At 47.1% G+C, this 22,382-nt stretch overlaps 1 protein-coding gene across 1 annotated transcript in view; it reads right to left on the bottom strand.

Moving 5' to 3' along the window:
• Positions 1–17,917, bottom strand: part of uimc1 (ubiquitin interaction motif containing 1) — a 35,471-nt gene extending 17,554 nt beyond the window's left edge. The window contains exons 1-2 of the mRNA XM_052013273.1: positions 17,060–17,917; positions 11,071–11,123 (exon numbers count right to left, since the gene is read on the bottom strand). Of these exons, the coding sequence (XP_051869233.1) occupies positions 11,071–11,123; positions 17,060–17,638 (632 nt within the window). The 5' untranslated portion in view covers positions 17,639–17,917. The remainder of the gene's footprint in view (positions 1–11,070; positions 11,124–17,059) is intronic.
• Positions 17,918–22,382: the final 4,465 nt, after the last annotated feature.

Here is a 22,382-nt window from a genome sequence, read left to right as displayed (position 1 = left end):
CCTCATAACAGCAGGTCCCCGACCTTACACACATTAAGAGATACCCACACCATGCCTGTCCATTTTCTCTGAAAATTTACAGAAGGCTTCTCCTTGGACAGTCCCTTAGGATGGAGGGTGACCTGTGCCCATTCTGTTCAATGGGTTCAGAGATGCTGATGAGCCTGATGTGGGATTCACAGACTGGCAGAGGTGAGGCAGGGTTTGGGGGGTGGGGTGGGGGGAGGTGGGGGGGATGTGTATGAGTGGGAGGGGTGTATGGTGCATGTGAGGGGGAGGTGAAGGGGGGCATGGGGGCATGAGGGTGTGTGTGTAAGGAATGTGGGGGGGTGTGAGGAGCTTGTGTGATGGAGGTGAATGGGGGTGTTGTGGGTTGTATGAGGCTGAGGTATAAGGGGAAGCGTGGGGGGCTGTGGGGGCGTGTGGTGTGAGGGGTGTGTTTGGGGGTGTGAGGTGGTGGTGTGAGAAGCAGTTGTGAGGCTGGGTGTGGGGGTTGTGAGGTGGTGAGTAGGTGCGTAGTGCTCTCCTTACGGTGTGAGCTCACTCAGTCTGCAGCGTCAGTGCCAGGACCATGGAGACGGACATGGATCACAACTGACGACCCGAACTTGAGTTCGTTTCCTCAATTGGCCAAAGGCTGTGCTGGCAGTGGTGGACACCAATGTTGGCCCTGGGGAGGGGTATTGGAGGGGGTCCATGTTTTCCAGAGCTTCACCCTTAACCCTCAGTGTCAGAAGGTATTTGTTGTACAGCAGGGTGGGACCACTCTTACACCACCCACCACCACCACCACCCCCCCCCCCCACTGTCTCCTCCCCCACAACCCTGTCTATCTGTGACTCTACTCTCAGGGAACCACATACCTGTATCCAAGGTCCCTCTATTCGACAACAGTCCAAATGGGCCTGATATTCACTGTGAAAGTCCCTTCTGGGTATGATTTTCCAAAATGCAAGACCTCACACTTATCCAAATTAAACTCCATTTGCCAATCCTTGGCCCACTTACCCAGCTGATCGTGAACCTTCTGTAATGTTTGATAACCTTCTTCACTGTCAACAACACTAACCTACTTTAGTTGTCATCTGCAAACATACTAACCATGCCTTGTACATTCCCATCCAAATCATTGATACAGATGACAGACAACAATGGGCCTAGCACCGAGCCCTGGGGAAGATACTAGTCATGGGGCTCTAGTCCGAGAAACATCCTTCCACCATCACCCTCTGCTTCCTACCATCAAGCCAATTGTGTATCTTATGATTACAACCCATCCCCTTGCAGGGGGTGTAATACTTGTCCTTACACTTCCTCCCTCATCACCATCCAGGGACTTCAAGTCTTTCCAGGTGAGGCAAAGATTGAAATGCACCTCCTCCAACCTCATCTATAATGAACAACATCATGGGCCAAATGGCCTATCCAGTGCTGTAAGTTCTATGTACTGCATTCAGTGCTCCTCATGTGACCTCTACATCAGTGAGACCCAGTGCAGCCGTGGTGACCAATTCGCAGGACATCTGCTCTCTGTCTGCAATGGCCATCCTGAGCTCCCAGTTGCATGCCATTTCCCCTCTCCATTCCCACACTGACCTGCCCATCTTCTGCCAGGGTGAGGCCCAACACAAGCTGGAGGAACAACACCTCACATACCACCTGGGTAGTCTATAACCCAATGGTATAAACACTGAATTTTCCAATTTTAGGTAACCATTCCCTACAATGGGCTGTTTCCCCCTCTTTTCTTCCCCCTCCATCTCTCCTACTGATCCTCCTCCAGTCATCCCATTTTTATCCTTTTTCCCTCATACCATTCCCCCCAGCCCTCTTCAACCACCTTTGTCCCCCACCCCCTCCTGGCTCCATCCACCCACTACACACACACAGTTCACCCACAGCTCCGCCGCTACCACTACTTTCCACCCCCCTTAATCTGGTCTGGTTCCAACTGCTATACACCTCTCCTCATTCTCATCTCTTTTTCTTATCAGAGTCCAGCCCTTTGAGTTCCTGCTCATCACCCTCCAACAGCTGTCTCTAATCTTCATTCACCCCTCTCCCCACCTCACTCCATCTGTCTCTCCATTTTTTCCTCTCTCTCTGTCTGCCTCCATCTCTCGTTCATATACCACTGTCTCCCAGCTCCACCCCTGCTCCCCTCTCCCGCACTATCTGCTTGTCATCTTACACCTCTTCTCAATCCTACAATCACCTCTGACTCCTATCTCACCACTCCCCTTCTCCACTTCATACTGGCCACCTCACCTCTCCACTCTTAGTCCTTATGCAGGGTTTCGACCTAAAACATTGACAATTCCCTTCCCCCCACAGATGCTACTTGACCCACTGAGTTCCTCCAGCAGATGTTTGTTGCTCCAGATACCAGCACCTACAGTTTCTTGTGTTTCAATTATGTACTCACTTAACCAGGTCTCCTTGGATTGCATGCAATCTAACCTTCTGCACTAGGCTTCTATGCAGGACCTTATTAAAGGCCTTGCTAAAGTCCATGTAGATAATGTCTACCACCCTGCCCTCATCTATCCCCTTGGTTACCTCTTCAAAAAACTCTTAACAGACGTCAGACATGATTTCCCATGCACAGAGCCATGCTGACTATCCCCTTGTCTATCCAAATGCTGGTAGATCCTGTCCCTCAGGATTCCCTCCAGTAGCTTACCTACCACTGATGGCCTGTAGTTTCCTGGCTTGTTTTTGATGGCCTTCTTAAATATCGGTACAACATTAGCCACCCTCTTCTGGAAGTCTTCTGGAACTTCAACCATAGCAAAGATGATGCATCCATCATCTTTGGGCACAAGGTGTGGATCTCTGCGAGAGCCTCTGCCATTCCTCCTCTAACTTCTCACAAGGTTTGAGGATGCACTTGGTCAGGTCCTGGGGATTCAGCTACCTTAATATTCTTTAAGACTGCCAATACCTCCTCCTTGGTAATTCGGAAATGGTCCAAGACATCACATCTCATTTGCCTCAATTCCTTAGCTTCCATGATCTTCTCCACAGTAAAAAAACGATGGGAAACACTCATTAAAAATCTCACCCATCTCCTCCACACATAGACGGCCATGCTGATCTTTAAGGAAACCTATTCTCTCCCGTGCCACCTCTTACTCTTAATATACCTATAGAACCTCTTGGGAATTTCCTTAACCCTTCCTGCCAGATCCATCTCATGTCCTCTTTTTGGCCCCCTAATTTCTCTCTTAAATATACTCTTACACTTCTTATACTTGTTGAGGGATTCACTTGATCCTGACTGCCTAAACCCGATGTATACCTCCTTTATCTTGACTGGAGTCTCAATATCTCTCATCAACCAAGATTCCCTAAACTTGCCAGCCTTGCCCTTTGCTCAACAGGAACACACTGTCCCTGAACTCTTGATATCACACTTTTAAAAGCCTCCCACTTGCCAGACGTCCCTTCATCTGCAGCCTTACCCAATCAACCTCTGCAAGTTCCTGCCCAATGCCTCTAAAAGTAGCCCTGCCCCAATTTAAGACCTTAACTTGAAGATCAGTCCTATCCTTCTCCATAACTATTTTAAAACTAAGAGAATTATGGTTACTGAACCCAAAGTGCTCCCCCACTTCAGTCACTTGTCCTACCTCGTTCCTTAAGAGGAGGTCCAGTGTTGCACCCTCTCTTGATTAAAGAAGGTATTGATTAAAGAAACTTCCTTGGACACATTTAACAAATTCCAATCCATCCAAGCCCTTAAGACTCTGGGTAATGTAGTCAATATTAGGGAAGTTAAAATCTCCCACTAATACTACCCTATTATTCTTACAGATATCTGTGATGTCCCTACACATCTGCTCCTCTAATTCCCCCTGACTATACAGTCCCATCAATGTGTCCATCCCCTTCTTGTTTCTAAATTCTACCCATATAGCTGGGTAGATCCTGGACGATTACTGAACAATTCTCCAAGAATATCCTCTTAGGACTGTTGTTATGTCCTCCCTCATCAAAAAGGCAGCTCCCCCTCCTCTCTTACCTGTGCCTCTGTCATGCCTGTAGTATCTGTACTCTAGAACATTGAGCTGTCAGTCCTGCCCTTCTCTCAGCCATGTTTCTGTTATGACTATGATATCTCAGTCCCCTTGGCCAATCCAGGATGAGTTTGTCCACCTTACCTGTTAAACCTCTTGCATTGAAATAAATGCAGTTTAAACCACTGGTCTTTCCTCTCTTTGCCATGCTTCTGTCCTGTTGACTGAACTTGCTCTCGTTGACTATAGTACTTGCCACCAACTCCTCACCTGCCTCATTCCTGCTCAGGGACTCTGCCCCTGCCAATCTAGTTTAATGCTAAAGTGTGTTATACAGGATGTGTTAACAGGTGTCTTAGAAAACATCAACAGATTTAGACAAAGTCATCACAGATTTCTGAAACAGGTTTGACAAGGGTCCACATGGTAGGCTTCTTCAGAAGGTCAGAGGCCAAGGGATCCAGTGGAGGGAGTGCATTCGGATTAAAGGGCTGTGACTAGTGGTGTCCCACAGGGATCGGTTCTGGTACCTCTACTTTTTGTGATATTTATTAACGACTTAGATGAGGGGGTGGAAGGCTGGGTTAGCAAGTTTGCAGATGACACAAAGATTGGTGGTGTTGTGGATAGTGTGGAAGGCTGTAGAAGCTTGCAGAGGGATATTGATAAGATGCAGAGCTGGGCTGACAAGTGGCAAATGGAGTTCAATCCAGGGAAGCGTGAGGTGGTACACTTTGGAAGGACAAACTCCAAGGCGGAGTACAAGGTAAATGGCAGGATTCTGGGCAGTGTAGAGGAGCAGAGGGATCTGGGGGTTCATATCCACAGATCACTGAAAGTTGCCTCACAGGTGGATAGGGTAGTTAAGAAAGCTTATGGGATGTTAGCTTTCATAAATTGGGGGATCCAGTTTAAGAGCCGCGAAGTGATGATGCAGCTTTACAAAACTCTGGTTAGGCCACACTTGGAGTACTGTGTCCAGTTCTGGTCGCCTCATTATAGGAAAGATGTGGAGGCGTAGGAAAGGGTGCAGAGCAGATTTACCAGGATGCTGCCTGGATTAGAGAGTATGGATTATGAGGAGACACTAGAGGAGCTAGGCTGTTCTCATTGGAGAGGAGGAGGATGAGGGGAGACATGATAGAGGTATACAAGATACTGAGAGGAATAGATAGAGTGGACAGCCAGCACCTCTTTCCCAGGGCGCCAATGCTCAAAACAAGAGGACATGGCTTTAAGGTATTGGGTGGGAAGTTCAAGGGTGATGTCAGAGGGAGGATTTTCACCCAGAGAGTGGTTGGTGCATGGAATGCGCTGCCTGGAGTGGTGGTGGAGGCTGATACATTGGACAAGTTCAAGAGATTGTTAAATAAGCATATGGAGGAATTTAAGTTAGAGGGATATGTGGGAGGAAGGGGTTAGGTAGTCTTGGGTGTGGTTTGAAGGGCGGCACAACATGGTGGGCTGAAGGGCCTGTATTGTGCCATATGGTTCTATGGTTCCTATGGTTCTATGGTTCAGAGATTGTGTTTGTCAGACCTACTGGTGGTTTTCCAAGTATAGGTCAGGAAGAATGGTTGGATGTGGAGTACTTGGATTTTCAGATCAAGTTCCAAATAAAAGGTTGATGTGCAAGAGCACACAAGATTAGGATAACAGTCTGGCATGGACTGAAAACTGGTTGTGTCAATGATTTGGACAGGAAACAAAGAGTAGAATGTTAGGAGTGCAAGTGCATAGTTTGCTGAAAGCAGCGTCACTGGTAGACAGGGTGGTGAAGAAGGCATTTGTCACACTGGTATTCATTCATTTGTCAGGGCACTGAGTATAGGAGTTGGGAAGTTATATTGAAGTTATATAAGATGTTGGTGAGGCTGCATTAGGAGCGTTGTGTACAGTTTTGATCACCCTGTTATAGGAAAGATGTAATTAAACTAGAAAGAGTGCAGAATAGATTTACCAGGGTGTTGCCTGAACTTGGGGGTCTGAGTTACAAGGAGAGATTATGTAGACTAGGACTCTATTCCTTGGAACGCAGGAGACTGAGGGATGACCTGAAAGAGGTGTACAAGATCATGAGAAACATAGACAGGGTGAAAGCACATAGTCTTGTTCCCAGGGAGGGGGTGCTAAAAACAAGAGGGCATAGGTTTAAGGTCAGAGGCAAGAGATTTAAAAGGGACATCAGGGGCAACTCCTTCATGCAAAGGGTGGTGCATATTTCAAATGAGCTGCCAGAAATAGTGGTTGAGGTGGACAAATCAGCAACATTTAAAAGCCATGGATAGGAGATGTTTAGAGGGCTATGGGCCAAATGTGGGCAGAGGGGACTAGTTCCCTGCAACATGGTTGGCACAGACGAGTTGGGCCGAAGGGCCTGTTTCCATGCTGTATGACTGTGATTCTAGAAATAAATGTACTTTTGGGGGTGGCAGCAGTGACTAATGGGATACCACAGGGATCAGCGCTTGGACATCAGCTACTTGCAACAGATATCAATAATTTGGATGAGAGAACAGATAGTAATGTTTCAGTTTGCCAAGGACACCATACTATAGGAAGAATGTGATAGTGCTGGAGAGGACGCAGAGGAGATTCACCAGGATGTTGCCTGGGATGGAGCAGTTCAGTTATGAGGAAAGACTGGAGAGGCTGGGTCCGTTTTCCTTGAAGCAGAGAAGGTTAAGAGGGGACATAAATTATGAGGGGTATATATCGGGTAGATGGCAGGAAACATTCCCCATATCAGAGGTATATAAAACTAGAAGAGAAAGGGGTGAGAGATTTGGAGGGGATGTGAGTCATAGAGCCATAAGGTATAGAAACAGGCCCTTCAGTCCAATATGTCCATGTCAACCCTTTTGCCCATCTACTATGTTCACATTCCTCTCTGCCTCGTGTTTTTAACCAAAGTTCTCCACTTTGGTAGGAAAAACACAATTGACGTTAGATCAGGAAGTACTGATGTAGAGAACTGAGTACCTTTGTGCAGTGGTCACTGAGAACAAACATACAGGTGCAGCATGCGGTTAAGGCAGCAAGTGTTATGTTTCGTTCCAAGAAGATCTGAGTAGAGTCTTGCTACTGAGCCTTGATGAAACCATACCTGAAGTGCTATATTCAGTTTTGTTCTCTTTACTTAAGAAAGAATATACTTGCCAAAAAGATTCACTAGGCCAATTTACAGAGTCCTAGAGTCGTACAGCACACAAACAGACCCTTTGAACCACCGTGTTCTCGCTGACCATTCCACCCATCTGTACTAATCCCGTTCGCTAGCACTTGGACCGTAGTCTACTTCTTCTTGGAAATTCAAGGGCTTGTCCAGATACTTAAAACATAGAACAGTACAGCACAGAATAGACCCTTAGGCCCACAACGTTGTGCCGACATAGCTAATCCCTTCTACCTGCAGAAATCCCATATCTCTCCATTTCCCTCTCATTCATGTGCCCATCCAAGCCCCTCTTAAAAGCCCCCAATGAATTTGCCTCCACCACCCTATCAGGCAGTGCATTCCAGGCATCCACCACTCTCTGGGTAAAAAAACTTCTTAAATGTTGTGTGAGTCTCTGCCTCCACCACTCCCTCAGGCAGTGCATTTCAGATTACAACTTCCCTTTGGGTGAAAAATTTTTTCTCAGATCCTTTCTAACCCGTTTATTCCGCTTCTTCAATCTATGCCCTCTGGTTTAGATGCATCCATTACAGGGAAAAGTTTCTTGCTGGGAATCCTATCTATGCTTCTCATAATTTTGTACACTTTAATCAGGTTCTCCCCAACTTCCTCTGCCTGAAGGAAAACAAACCCAGCTGATCCCAGTCTCTTCTAATAACTGAAACATTCCAACTGAAGCATAATCCTAGTAAAACTCTTTATCCTCTTCAGTGTCCTTCCTATAGTGTGGTGACCAGAACTACACACAATACTCCAGTTGTGGCCTAACCATACTATAATATTGTTGTATCATGAACCTCCCTGCTCTTAATGAAGACCAGTATTCCCATATGCACCCATGCACACACACATACCTGTGAAACACATACAAGCCTGTGGAGCACACACACACAAACACTCCCATGTGGAGCACACATATAAGCACACAAATCTGTGCAGTGTATACACACATCCCTGTGGAATGCACACACATCTGTGGAGCACAGACACACAGACACCTGTAGAGCACACACATACATCCACACACTCCGGTGGAGCACACACACTCAGATGCACGAGTGGAGAACACACACACATGCCCCACCTGTGGAGCATACACACATCCCTGTGGAGCGCACACACACACACGCCTCTGGAGCACACACACGCCTGGAAGCGTGCACCCACCCACGCACGCGTGCACACACACACACACCCATGTGGAGCACGCATATACACACACACCGCTCTGTGGAGAGCACACACACATCCCTGTGGAGTGCACATGCACACATACACACACAAGCCTGTGGAGTGCACACACTCAAACACCCCCATGTGGAGCAAACACCACAAACCCACACATCTGTGCAGTGCACCCCCCACCCCCCCCACCGGAGCGCACACACATCTGTGGAGCACAGACACACACACCCACCCACCCCTAGAACCATAGAACACTACAGCACAGAAAACAGGCCATTTGGCCCTTCTAGTCTGTGTTGAAATGTTATTCCGCTAGTCCCATTTACCTGCACACAGTCCATAACCCTCCAGACCTCTCCCGTCCATGTATCTATCCAATTTATTCTTAAAACTTAAGAGTGAGCCTGCACTTACTACATCAGATGGCAGCCCATTCCACACTCCCACCACTCTGAGAGTGAAGAAGTTCCCCCTAATGTTCCCCTTAAACCTTTCCCCTTTCACCCTAAAGCCATGTCCTCTCGTACTTATCTCTCCTAATCTAGGTGGAAAAAGCCTACTCGCATTAACTCTGTCTATACCCCTCATAATTTTGTAGACCTCTATCAAATCTCCCCTTATTCTTCTACGCTCCAAGGAATAAAGTCCTAACCTGTTCAATCTTTCCCTGTAACTCAACTCCTGAAGACACGGCAACATTCTAGTAAATCTTCTCTGCACTCTTTCAATCTTCCTGATATCCTTCCTATAGTTAGGTGACCAGAACTGCACACAATACTCCAAATTTGGCCTCACCAATGTCTTATACAACCTCACCATAATATCCCAATTCCTATACTCAATACTTTGATTTATGAATGCCAGGATGCCAAAAGCCTTCTTTACAACCCTGTCTACCTGTGACGCCACTTTCAGGGAATTATGTATCTGAACTCCCAGATCCCTTTGTTCCTCCACACTCCTCAGTGCCCTACCATTTACTGTGTATGTCCTACCTTGATTTGTCCTTCCAAAATGCAACACCTCACACTTGTCTGCATTAAGTTCCATCTGCCATTATCTGGCCCATTTTTCCAGTTGGTTCAGATCCCTCTGCAAGCTTTGAAAGCCTTCCTCGCTGTCCACTGCGCCTCCAATCTTAGTGTCAACCACACTGGAGCACACACACACAACCCTGAGGAGAACGGACACAGACACCTGTAGAGCATACACATACACCCACACCCCAGTGGAGCACACATACACAGACACAAGTGGAGAACACACACACCTGTAAGCACACACAAACACCTGCATGTGGAGCACACATACATACATCTGTGCAACACACACACCCTTGTGGAGCACACACATACACGCACCCACATACCCCTATGGAGCACACACACACCCACCCACACACCCCTGTGGAACACACACAAGTTCCTGTGACCACCAATCGCTCAGTTTGCGCATGCACAGCAAACACACCAACTGTCTACCATGGACACATTTCTCCTCTCTGCACTCACTGCTCACGGCACCATCACCTTAGTGCGAACAACCACAAAGCCTCACAACAACCTTCTCCCCCTGCAGTACACATACAGCCCACATCATCCTATTCCCACCAAACACTCTATGTACCACAGTGCATACAGGCATCTTTGTATCCTCTTCTGCCACAGGTGAGGTCCAGAGGACTGGAGAATAGCTAATGTTGTTGCTTTGTTTAAGAAGGGCTCATAGGCTGGTGATCCTCGCATCTGTGGTAGGGAAATTTTGGAGAAGATTCTTAGGGATCGGATTTGGAAAAGCATGGATTTACTGGGGATAGACAGCATGGCTTTGTGCAGGGCAGGTCACATCTTATAAACTTGATTGAAATTGTTCAGGAAGTGACAAAGATGATTGCTGAGGGTAGAGCAGGGGATATCGTCTACATGGACTTTATTAAAGCTTTCAACAAGGTCCCTCATGGTAGGCTGATCCAGGAGATTAAGGCACTTGGAATTCATGGAGATTTAGTAGATTGGATTGTTTGCTCTGGAGCATCAGAGGCTGGGGGGAGTCGTGATAGCAGCTTATCAAATTATGAGAGGCACAGATAGGGCAGATAGTCGTTCTCCCAGGGTGGAAATGTCAAATACTAGAAGGCAAAGCTTTAAGGTGAGAGGGGGAAAGTTTAAAGATGTACAAGGCAAGGTGTTTTCTTTACACAGACAGCGTTAGGTGCCTGGAAGATGCTGCCAGGGGTGGCGGTGGAAGCAGATACAAAAGCAATGCTTAAGAAGCATTTAGATGGATACATGAACAGGCAGGGAATGGAGGGATATAGATTATGTGCAGGCAGATGTACAGTTTAAACTGGCATCATAACTGGTACAGACATCGTGGGCCAAAGGGCCTATTCCTGTGCTGTACTGTTTCATGTTTATGCCATTTCTCTGTGCACACAGGCACACACACATATTCCAGCGCCATTTGATTGCACAACCCACTGTCCACAGCCATCCCTCGCAATCCCACCAATCAGCACCAGACTATTATTCTGTACAATGTACAACAGAGGTGCATTGACTGACAGCAGTCCTCATCAAAGGAGTGGTCTGAATTTGTTCACATAGAACATTAGCAGTAACATTTACTATCAAGGCAATAATGATCCCTGGAGCCAATCCCTGTAATCAAGTAGTTTTCTCCTTGTACCTGTTCCCTCCTCCTTCATCCTCTGGGGTTTCTTCAGCACAAACATTTGAAAACTGAAAACAGAAAAAGAAACACAATGAAGAAAGAGTGTATGTGGTGGTAAAGAATCCTCTGACAGAATGGCTGGTGGGGGTGGTCTTTCTAAACACCTCTGTGCACCCACACCCTATCTCCATTCTTTCTGTCCATGAAGTCCTCATCCTCACAAATCTCACCTGCTTTCTGACAGGACCCAACACCCCTGTCTCCCTTCCCTCATCTCCTTCTCTTCCTTCCTCAGCACCTGCACACCCATTGTCCCTCGCAACTGGTACCTCTTCTGCCTGCCCTCAGCTCTCACCTTCTGATCTGCCTTCCCTCCTCTCCTCACAGTGTATAAATGTTGGAAGGTCATGTTGCAGCCTGTAGAAGGGAATAAGAAGTAGGAAGTAGCAAAATTAATAGTTAGACCCAAAGGTTAAGGGTGGAAACAGAAGCAATTGCTATTTATCCTTGGGTGTAGCTGCACCTTGGAGCATATTGTGCTGGGAAAGAAAGGGAGGTTTGCAAGAACCTCTGTTAATTGGTATCGGTTTATTATTGTCACTTGTACCAAGGTACAGTGAAAAGCTTGTCTTACAACCCGATCGTACAGGTCAATTCATTACACAGTGCAGTTACATCAAGTCAGTACAGAGTGCATTGATGTAGTACAGGTAAAAAACAATAACAGTACAGAGTAAAGTGTCACAGCTACAGAGAAAGTGCAGCGCAATAAGGTGCAAGGTCACAACAAGGTAGATCGTGAGGTCACAGTCCATCTCACTGTATAAGGGAACCGTTCAATAGTCTTATCACGGAGGGGTAGAAGCTGTCCTTAAGTCTGGTGGTACGTGCCGTCAGGCTCCTGTATCTTCTACCCAATGGGAGAAGACAGAATGTCCCGGATGGGTGAGGTCTTTGATTATGCTGGCTGCTACACTAAGACGACGAGAGGTAAAGACAGAGTCCAAGGAGGGGAGGCTGGTGTCCGTGATGCGCTGGGCTGTGTCCACAACTCTCTGCAGTTTCTTGCGGTCCTGGGCAGAGCAGCTGCTGTACCGAGCTGTGATACATCCGGATAGGATGCTTTCTATGGTGCATCGGTAAAAGTTGGTGAGAGTCAAAGGGGACAAACCAAATTTCTTTAGCCTGCTGAGGAAGTAGAGGCGCTGGTAAGCTTTCTTGGCTGTGGCACCTACATGATTTTACCAGGACAGGCTGTTGGTGATGTTCACTCCCAGGAACTTGACCCTCTTGACCTCAGCACCATTGATGTGGACAGGTGCATGTACACTGCCCCCTTTCCTGAAGTCAATGACCAGCTCTTTTGCTTTGTTGACATCGAAGGAAAGGTTATTGTCATGACACCATTCCACTAAGCTCTCTATCTCCTTCCTGTACTCCGACTCATCACTGTTTGAGATACAGCCTACAACGGTGGTATCATCTGCAAACTTGTAGATGGAGTTAGAGCAGAATCTGGCCACACAGTCATGAGTGTATAGGGAGTAGAGGGCCGAGGACACAGCCTTGTGGGGCACCAGTGTTGAGAATAATCATGCCGGGGGTATTGTGGTCTGTTTGTTAGAAAGTCAAGAATCCAGTTACAGAGGGAGGTGTTGAGTCCTAGGTCTCGGAGTTTGGTGACAAGTTTGCTTGGGAGTATTGTATTGAAGACAGAGTTGTAGTCAATAAACAATAGTCTAATGTAGGTGTCCAAAAGCAGGATGTCAAGAGGGTAGGAGCAATTGATATGATCAAGGAAGAAGAGACATTGATTAAATTAACACCTCTTGTACAAAGACATGGGGAAATGACTGAATTAACAAAAGCTATCTGTTTTGCTTGATCCTGTATGCATATTAAAAGTATATAAACAGAGGGAAACTGCTTGGGCGGAAGAGTCTCAGAGACTTTCTGGGCTGTTCTCCTGATTAATCAATACAGCGCAAGAAAGCTTCTCTCGATTACTCCGGACTTTTTGATTTTATTTCGCCTTGACACAGCCATATTAAACTTTAGTTAGGAGACATTTGGAGTATTGGGTGCAGTTCTGGTCAACATGCTATAGGGAGGTTTTGGAGATGATGCAGAAGAGGTTTACCAGGATGTTGCCTGGATTATAGAATATTAGTTATTAGGAGAATTTGGACAAACTTCTATCGAGGTGAGAAATAGTTGAACATAGTGCAGTTCAATACATGGCTGAGCTGGTGCAGGAAGGAGGGTTTCAGATCTATGGATCATTAGGATCATTCCAGGGCAGGTGGGAGCTGTACAAACAAGACGGTTTGCATCTGAACTGGAAGGGAACCAATATCCTCATCAGGAGATTTGCTAGCGCTACTCAGGAGGGTTTAAACTAGAGTGGCAGAGGGATGGGAACCATAGCAGCAGGGCAACAGGTGGTAGGGTTGAGGTCAAGAAAGATGGTATGACAAATAAAACTGAAAGGAAGGACAACAAGGGGCAGGCTAATAAACATGGTGGGACTGATGTGTTAAAATGTGTTTATCTCAATGCTAGGAGTATTATGGGTAAGGAGGATGAACTTAGAGCCTGGATCAGTACATGGAATTACGATGTTGTCATTACAGAGACCTGGTTGCATGAGGTACAGGACTGGCAGTTCCTGGGTTTCAATGTTTTAGACATGATAGAGACGGGTGTAAAAGAGGTGGAGTGGTTGCACTACTGATAAGGGAGAATATTACAGCAGTACTCAGAGTAGACACACTGGAGGGCTCATGCACAGAGGCAATGTGGGTGGAGCTCAGAAAGAGGAAAGGTGCAATTATGCTGATGGGATTATACTATCGGCCCCTCAATAGCCACCGCGAGGTAGAGGAACAGATATGTTGACAGATTATGGAAAGGCGCAGAAACAACAGGGTCGTCACAGTGGGGACTTTAACTTCCCCAGTATTGATTGGAACTTCCTTAATACAAGAAGCTTAGGTGGGGCGGTATTTCTTCAGTGCATCTAAGAGGGGTTCTTGAAACAGTATGTGGAGAGTCCAACTGGAGGAGAGACCTAGTTTTGGGAAATGAGCCAGGCCAGATGACAGACTTGATAGTGGGTGAACACAGTGAACAAAACTCATTATGTTTTAAGATAGTTATGGTTAAGGATAAAATTGGATCTTGCGGGAAGGTACTAAATTGGGGGATGGCAAATCACGACAAGACATGAGCTAAGGGGCGTTGATTGGGAGCTGCTACTGTCACACCTCAATCTACGTCTGACATGTGGGAGTTGTTTAAAGACCAGCTGAGCAGAGCTCAGGATCGGCATGTTCTGGTGAGGAGCAAGGACAAGGATGGTAAGGAAAAGGAACCTTGGATGACTCAAGAGGTCCTAAATTTAGTCAGAAAGAAAAAGGAAGTATAGGTAAGGTTTAGGAAGCTGAAATCAGACTGGGCCCTTGTGGAATACAAAGATAGTAAGAAAGTGCTCAAGCAGATGATTACGAAGGGCAGAAGGGGCCATGAAATGTCTTTGGTGAGCAGGATCACTGCAGGATCTGGAACACCCCAGTGGAGCGAGCATACACACACAGTGGCATTCCGCAAGGATCTGTTGTTTGTGATATACATCAATGATTTGAATGAAAATGTAGATGGTGGATTAACAATTTTGCGGATGACACCCAGATTGGTGGAGTTGTGGACAGTGTAGAGGACTATCAAAGAATACAGTGGGATATAGATCAGTTACAGTTATGGGCAGAGAAGTGGCAGATGGAGTTTAATCCAGGCAAGCGTGACGTGTTGCACTTTGGGAGGTCAAATGAAAGGAGAAAGCATACAGTTCAGAATAGGCCTCTTAATAGCATTGAGGTAGAGGGATCTTGGGGCCCAGGTCAACGGTTTGCTGAAAGTGACTACACAAGGTGGTAAAGAAGGCATACAACATGCTTGCCTTCATTGGTAGGGGTGTTGAGTATAAGAGTAAGGAAGTCATGCTGCAGCTAAATAAAACTTCAGACCACACTTGGGAGTATTGTGTGCAGCTCTGGTCACCCCATTATAGTAAGGATGTGGAGATTGTGGAAAAGCTGCAGAAGCGGTTTACCAGGATGCTGCCTGGATTAGAGTGTATGAGCTACAAGCACAGGTTGGACAAAATTGGGTTGTTCCCCTTAGTGTTGGAGGCTGAGGGGAGACCTGATAGAGGTTTTTAAAATAATGAGAGGCGTCACTAGGGTAGACAGTCAGAATCTGTTCCCCAGGGTAGAAATGTCAAACACCAGAGGACATGCTTTTCAAATTAGAGGGGGGGGGGATGTTTAAAGGTGATGTGAGGGGCAAGTTTTTCAGGCATAGTGGTACCTAAGGTGCCTGGAATGGGTTACCAGTGGTAGTAATGGAAACAGGCAATGCGGTGGAGCTTAAGAGGCCTTTACAGAGACAAATGAATAAGAAGGGAATGGAGGGATATGGATGATACACAGGAGGAGGACATTTAGTATAAATTGGCATCAAGATTGGCACAACATTGTGGACTGAATGGCCTGTCTAGTGCTGTACTGTTCCATGTTCTAAACTAGGATTGTTTTTCCCTTGAGCATCGGAAATTAGGGGGAGGCATAGGCAGGGTGGATAGAGTCTTTTCCCCCAAGGTGTAAAGGTCAAATATTAGAAGAGGAGAGGGGGAAAGTTTAAAGGAGATTTACGAGGCAAGGTTTTTGTTCCCACACAGAGTGGTAGGTGCCTAGAATGTGCTGCCAGGGTAGGTGGTGGAAGCAGATATGACTGCAACATTTAATAGGCATTTAGACAGGCACATGAACAGTATCAACATATGAACATTGGATGAGAATGTCCATAGCACAGTTTGTAAGTTTGCAGATGACACTAAAATAGGTGGTGTCATAGACAGTGAAGACGGTTATCAGGATTTACAGAGGGATGTTGATCAGCTGTGTATGTGGGCCAAGGAATGGCAAATGGAGTTTAATTCTGATAAGTGTGAGGTGTGGCATTTTGGGAAGACAAATGAGGGTAGAACTTTAACAGTGAACAGAGGGCCCTGGGGACTTTTGTCAGACAGAAGGATCTGGGAGCACAGGTACATGATTCCCTGAAAGTGGCATCGCAGGTAGACAGGATGGTGAAGAAGGCTTTTGGCATGCTGGCATTCATTAATCAGGACATTAAGTATAGAAGTTGGGATGTTATGTTGCAGCTGTACAATTCATTGGTGAGGCCGCATTTAGAATATTGTGTTCAGTTTTGGTCACCCTGCTGTTGGAAAGATGCCATTAAGCTGGAAAAAGTGCTAAGGAGATTTACCAGGCTGTTGCCAGGACTCGAGGGAGCGTCATGGAGCGAGGTTGAATAGGTAGGAACTTTTCCTGTTGGAGGGAAAGAGAATGAGCGGTGAGCTTACAGAAGTGCATAAAATCATGAAGGGCATAGATAGCACAGTCTTTTTCCCAGGGTTGGGGAATAAAGAACTAGAGGACATAGGTTTAGGGGGGGGGGTTTAATCAGAACTTGAGGGGCAAATTTTTCATCCAGGGGGTGGTTGGTATGTGGAATGAGCTGCTAGAGGAAGTGGTTGAGTCAGGTACATTAACAATATTTAAATGGTACTTGGACAGGAAAGGTTTAGAGGGATATAGGCCAAACATGGGCAAATGGGACCAGCTCAGATGGGAATCTTGGTCGGCATAGGCCAGTTGGGCCGAAGGGCCTGTGTCTGTGCTGTACTGCTCCATGTTGACACTATTTCCCTGGTCCGTATTCTCACCGTGGGCAACTTCCTCTGTGGATGGCCGGTCCCTGACCCTCTTCGCTCTGCTCCAAGACCATCACTCTCCACCCTGCACGTCTCACCTCACGGTACGGTCACCCTAACCTCAAGCACTGGGGAGCTTGGCCACGGAGACATCCCCCGACGTGCTGGCACCTCACACCCTGACCCAGCTGGCGGCTGGGACCGGCAACCGTTTGACTCAGTTACCTGCGGCTGATCACTGGCCGTGTCCGGCCGGTCACTGCTCTCCCGGCTCGCCTCCTCCACCGCGCTTGCTGCGGCCGATCCGTCTGCCTGCCAGTCCCTGCTGGCAGGGTCCTCTCCCTGCTCGGGGTGCGGCCTCGGGCGCTGGACTGCGCCGGGCGGCGGAAGCACCGGCGGCCCGAATTGGGCCTTGCGCAGGGAGCGGCTCTGCGCCCGCTTCAGGCAGCGCTCATAGGCCTGGAGCTGACACAGGATGACCCCCGTGTACTGGTCGGGCTGCAGGCCAGCAGGGCAGAAGGGGATGCCCCAAAAGTAGTGAACCGGCACATCCTGGCGGTCCCGGGGCGAGGAAGGCGAAGGCCCAGCCCCCACCTGCCGTGTGCCCGTCCCCTGGACCCCAAGCCTCGGCTTCAGGCTGCTCCCCTGTCCCAGGTCCCTGGTGGGGACGGGTCGCCGCTTGAACGGGGAACCCATCACCGGGAGCCTGTCATGGGGCGCGGCTCCGCGGCACTGAACGGGCGGGGGCGCGCATCGGGTGTCCGCAGCTCCCGGCCCGGGTGTGAAGGGATCCACGGTCCTCATGAAGGGAGTAACAATGGCTGTGGATGAGGCTTCAAGCTAAATACAGAGCCGCTGCCTCACAGCCCCAGGGGCTTAGGTTCAACCCTGAGCTCCGGCGCTGTCCATGTGGAATTTGCAGGTTCTCTCTGTAACTGGGTGCTCTGTTTCCTCCCACATCCAAAAGACATGAGAGCTTAATGCGAGAGAGAATAGGTTCCAGGGAAGTAAGTGGAGGAATGCCAATGGGCCGAATGTATTTCCTCCGACAATGATAAAGAACTATGTAAACAGTGATGAAAAACACCATTATGCTGGAGGAACTCAGCAGGCCAGGCAGATCAATGTTTCCCTTCAGGACTGAAGGTAGGAAAAGGGGAAGCCCATTATATATGAGGGAAAAGCAGAGCAGTGATAATGGACAAAAGAGGGGAGGCGGGGTGGGCACAAAGTGGTGATAGGTAGATGTTGGGGAGGAGGGAGAGCAGATCCACAAGGAATGGGTCAAAGCTAAGGAGAGAAAGGAAAAAAAGGGGGTAGAAAGAGAGGCTAGGAAAGGGAAGAAGAGAAACATGGGGGGGGGGAATTACTTAAAGTGGGTGAATTCAATGTTCATGCCATTAGGCTGCAGGTTTCAAGATAGAAAATAAGGTGCTGTTCTTCCAGTTTGTGCTTGGAATTCTGGCAGTGGAGGAGGTTGAGGACTGAGATATCGGTGATAGTATGGGAGCGGGAGTTGAAGTGACTGCAACGGGGAGATGCAGATCGCGATTATACAGACAGAGTGCAGGTGTTCTGCGGAAACTGTCCCCTAGTCTGCGTTTGGTCTCACCAATGTAGAGGATGGCCACAATTGGAGCACCGAATGCAGTAATTAAGGAACCTGTCTCACCTGAAAGGACTGTTTGGGTCCCTAAATGGAGGTGACACACCTATGGCCGGGGGCAGTGGAAAGTTCCCAGGGTGGGAGCGGGATGGATGGGGGGAGGAGTGAACTACGGAGTCGTGGAGAGAGCAGAAAGGGTTGGGGAGGGGAAGATATGCTTGGTAGTGGGGTCCCTTTGGAGATGGCAGAAGTGGTGGAAAATGATGTTTTGGAATATGTAGGCTGGTTGGGATGAAATGTGAGGACAAGGGGGACCCTATCCCTGTTGGGTCTGGGAGGGGTGGGGGTGAGAGCGGAGGTGCGGGAAGTGGCAAAGATATGGGTGCGAGCTCCCTCGACCATAGTCGGGGGGGGGGGGGGGGGGTGTTGGGGAGAAGCCCTGGTTAGAAAAGAAGTTGGACATCTCGGATGTCCTGGAGTGGAAAGCCTCATCATGGGAGCAGATGCAGCAGAGACAGGAAAATTGAGAAAAAGGGATAGTATCCTTACAACAGATTGGGGTGGGAGGAGCTGTAATCCAGGTAGCCGTGTGTGTCAGTGGGTTTGTAGAGATATCGGTGGATAAGGATTCTCCTGAGGTGGAGATGGAAAGATCAAAGAAGAGAGAAGTGTCAGAGATAGTCCAAGTGAATTGGAGAGCAGGTTGAAAATTTGTGGCGAAATTTATGAAACTGTCGAGTTCCACGTGGGTACAAGAGGTGGCACCAATGCAATCGTCCATATAGCAGAGAAAAAGTTGAGGAATGGGGCCAGACTAGGCTTGGCACAGAGACTGTTCAATGTAGCCAACGAAGAGGCAGGCATAGCTGGGGCCCATATGTGAGTGCCCATACCTATACCCTTGGTCTGTAGAAAGTAAGAGGAATTGAATGTGAAGTTGTTTAGGGTGAGGATAAGTTCAGCCAGGCGGAGGAGAGTGTTAGTGGAAGGGGACTGGTTCTGTCTCTGGTTAACAAAGAAGTGGAGGGCAGTGAGGCCGTCATGATGGGGAATGGAGGTATATAGGGACTGAACGTCCATGGTGAAGATGAGGTTGTGCATGCCAGAGAACTTAAAGCTAAATGCTGGAGAACATAAACCTCATTTTCTGTCTTGGAACCTTGCAGTCTAAACGGCATGAACATTGAATTCTCCCACTTTAAGTAATCCCCACCCCCCTTCCCCACAAACCTCCCTCCCCACCATGCTGCTTCTCTTCTTCCCTTTCCTAGCCTATCTCACTTTTTTCTACCCCCTTTTTTTTTCCTTTATCTCCTCACCTTTGAACCCATTCCTTGTGGATCTGCTCTCCCCTCCTCCCCCGCACCTGCTTATCACTATCTCTTACCTGCATCTACCTATCACCACCTCCTGCCCACGCTGCCTCCCCTCTTTTGTCCACCTATCACTGCTCTACTTTTCCTTCCAATAAATTGGGCTTCCCCTTTTCCTGAAGAAGGGTCCTGACCCGAAATGTTGACCACCTGCTTTTCTCCACAGGTGCTGCCTGGCCTGCTGTGTTCCTCCAGCATCGTAATGTTTTTCATCTAGATTCCAGCATCTGCAGTCCTTTGTTTCTCTATGTAAACAGTGAGGGAGGGGGTGAGTTCTGGGGAGGGGAAACTTCGAAAGTTAAAGAAAAAGGACAAAGGATAATGCATGGTCATGAAATTGGTAACAAGAACCGGAGTCTGTCAGGAAGAGACAGGAACAAAGTATAGAACCCGTCCAACGCAGAAAAGGGAAAATGGTAAAAACATCAAATCAAAAGCTCTTTCTGCAATTACACATGGCATTTGTAATAAAACAGATGAATTTATTGCACTAATAGAAATAATTAGGTATAGCCCAATGATGATTACAACAAAATGGTTCCAAAGTGACCAAAGTTGGAAAGTAAATTGTTCAGGATATTTACCTTTCGGAAGAAATAGGCAAGTGGAAAAAGAGTAGGGGTATTAAATATGGGACAGAGGCAGCAGAAAGGAAATGAATTAGAATCAGTTTGATGAATCTAAGAAACATAAAGGGGCAGAAAATATTGGTGGGAGTTGTCTAAAGGTTCCGAAAGAGAAGTGGAAATGCAGGGCACAGTAGAATCTGAGAAAGTAGAGGTATCTGTGAGAAGGATGATACAGCAATCATGGGGGACTTGAATCCACACATCGACCGGGCGAACCAAATAATCAGTATCAGTGTGGAGTTCAAGGAGTGTGTAAGAGTATTGTTTTCTGGATCAGGATGTTGAAGGACCAACAGGAAACCTGATTATTTCAGATCTAGTTTTGTGTAATGAGAGATCAATTAATGATCTGTTGGTTAAGGGGTCTTTAGGAAACAGTAATCAAAATGTGATAAGGTTCTGTGTAAAACTGAAAGTAGTTTAAGAGAATTTGAGACCAGGATTTTAAATCTGAATAAGCAAACTATGAAGCCATGAGTATAGAAAAGCTATCGTCAATCAGGAAACTAGATTGAGGGGCAGTAGAGTAAACTAAACATGCTTAACTTTAAAGAATACAGTTTACATATATATGAGATCTTACATAGCTCTTTAAAGCAAAATAACAATAGGGGAAATATTCTAGCCATGGTTATTGACAGAAGTTCAAAATGAAATACCAATGAGTTGAGCATTAGTTGTTGGGGTGGTGGGTTGGGGCTACTGGAGGTGGAAACAAAGCACTTGGGAATAATAATGGAATTGGCAGAGTCAGCAAGGAGTTATGAATGGAAATTGTTTATGAAAAACAAATTATTTTTTAATTGTAACAAGCAAACGAGATAAGGGTGAACAAATTGACGTGCCCCGAAGAGATAATTAAAGTCAGAGCACATGATTGGAATGATATATTGATCTGAGGAGTGGTTAACAGACAGAGAGTGGGAATCGACAGGTCATGTTCAGGTTGCGAGGCTGTGACCCAGTGGGAGCCGCAAAGATTGTAAGCAGCTGGGGCCCCAGCACCAATCTATATTGAAGTTAGCTGATCATACAGGGCTGGGCAGCTGTGTGGGAGGAGGATTCAAGATGGTTTCAGGGAGATATTGACAGTTTAACAGAATAGCAAGAAATGGAAGATGAGACTATAATGTAGAAACATGCAAGGCCCTCCTACTTTAGTAAGAAAAATAGAAAGGCAAAATCGTTTTAAATGGTGAGAGATTGGAAGGTATTGATGTCAGAGGGACCTGGGTCTCCCAACACAGGAATAACTGAAACTACTATGAAGCTTCAACAAGCCATGATAAACTGTACGTTGGCCTTCATTGCAAATGGATTTGAATGCAATACAACCACGTTGAGCCCTGAAGACACCTGGAATATTGAGCACAAGTCCAGTTCTCCCACCTGAGGAAGGATAAAACTTGCGACAGAGGGAACATAGTGAAGGTTCACTAAGACTGATCCCTGGGATGATGGGTTTGTCATCTGAGAAGAGATGAAGCAAGCTGCCCGCAATCTCATGAGTTGGAAGAATGGAAAGGGGATCTTCATTGAAATGTACAAAGTTCTTCCAGAGTAGATGCAGAGATGGTGTCTGTGTGGCTGCAACATCCAGAACCAGGCCACATATGAGAGGGTTGGTGACATAGAACTGAAATGAAAAAAATTTCTTCAGCTGGAGGGTGGTGTATCTTTGGACTTCTCTGCATTGTGGGCTGAGGAGGTGCAGTCACTGAGTAGATTCAAGACAGAGAGACGGATTTCTGCATTATTAAGGTTAGTGTGACGCTATTACAGCGCCAGCGATCAGGGTTCAATTCCCGTCGCTGTCTGTAATGAGTTTGTATGTTCTGCCGTGTCTGCGTGGGTTTTCCTCCGGGTGCTCTGGTTTCCTCCCCACATTCCAAAGACGTATGGGTAGGTTAATTTGGGTTTAAAATGTGCGGCGCGGACTC

Source organism: Pristis pectinata, chromosome 4, assembly GCF_009764475.1.
Source record: "Pristis pectinata isolate sPriPec2 chromosome 4, sPriPec2.1.pri, whole genome shotgun sequence".
NCBI lineage: Eukaryota > Metazoa > Chordata > Chondrichthyes > Rhinopristiformes > Pristidae > Pristis > Pristis pectinata.
This window is presented reverse-complemented; position numbering and strand designations above follow the sequence as displayed.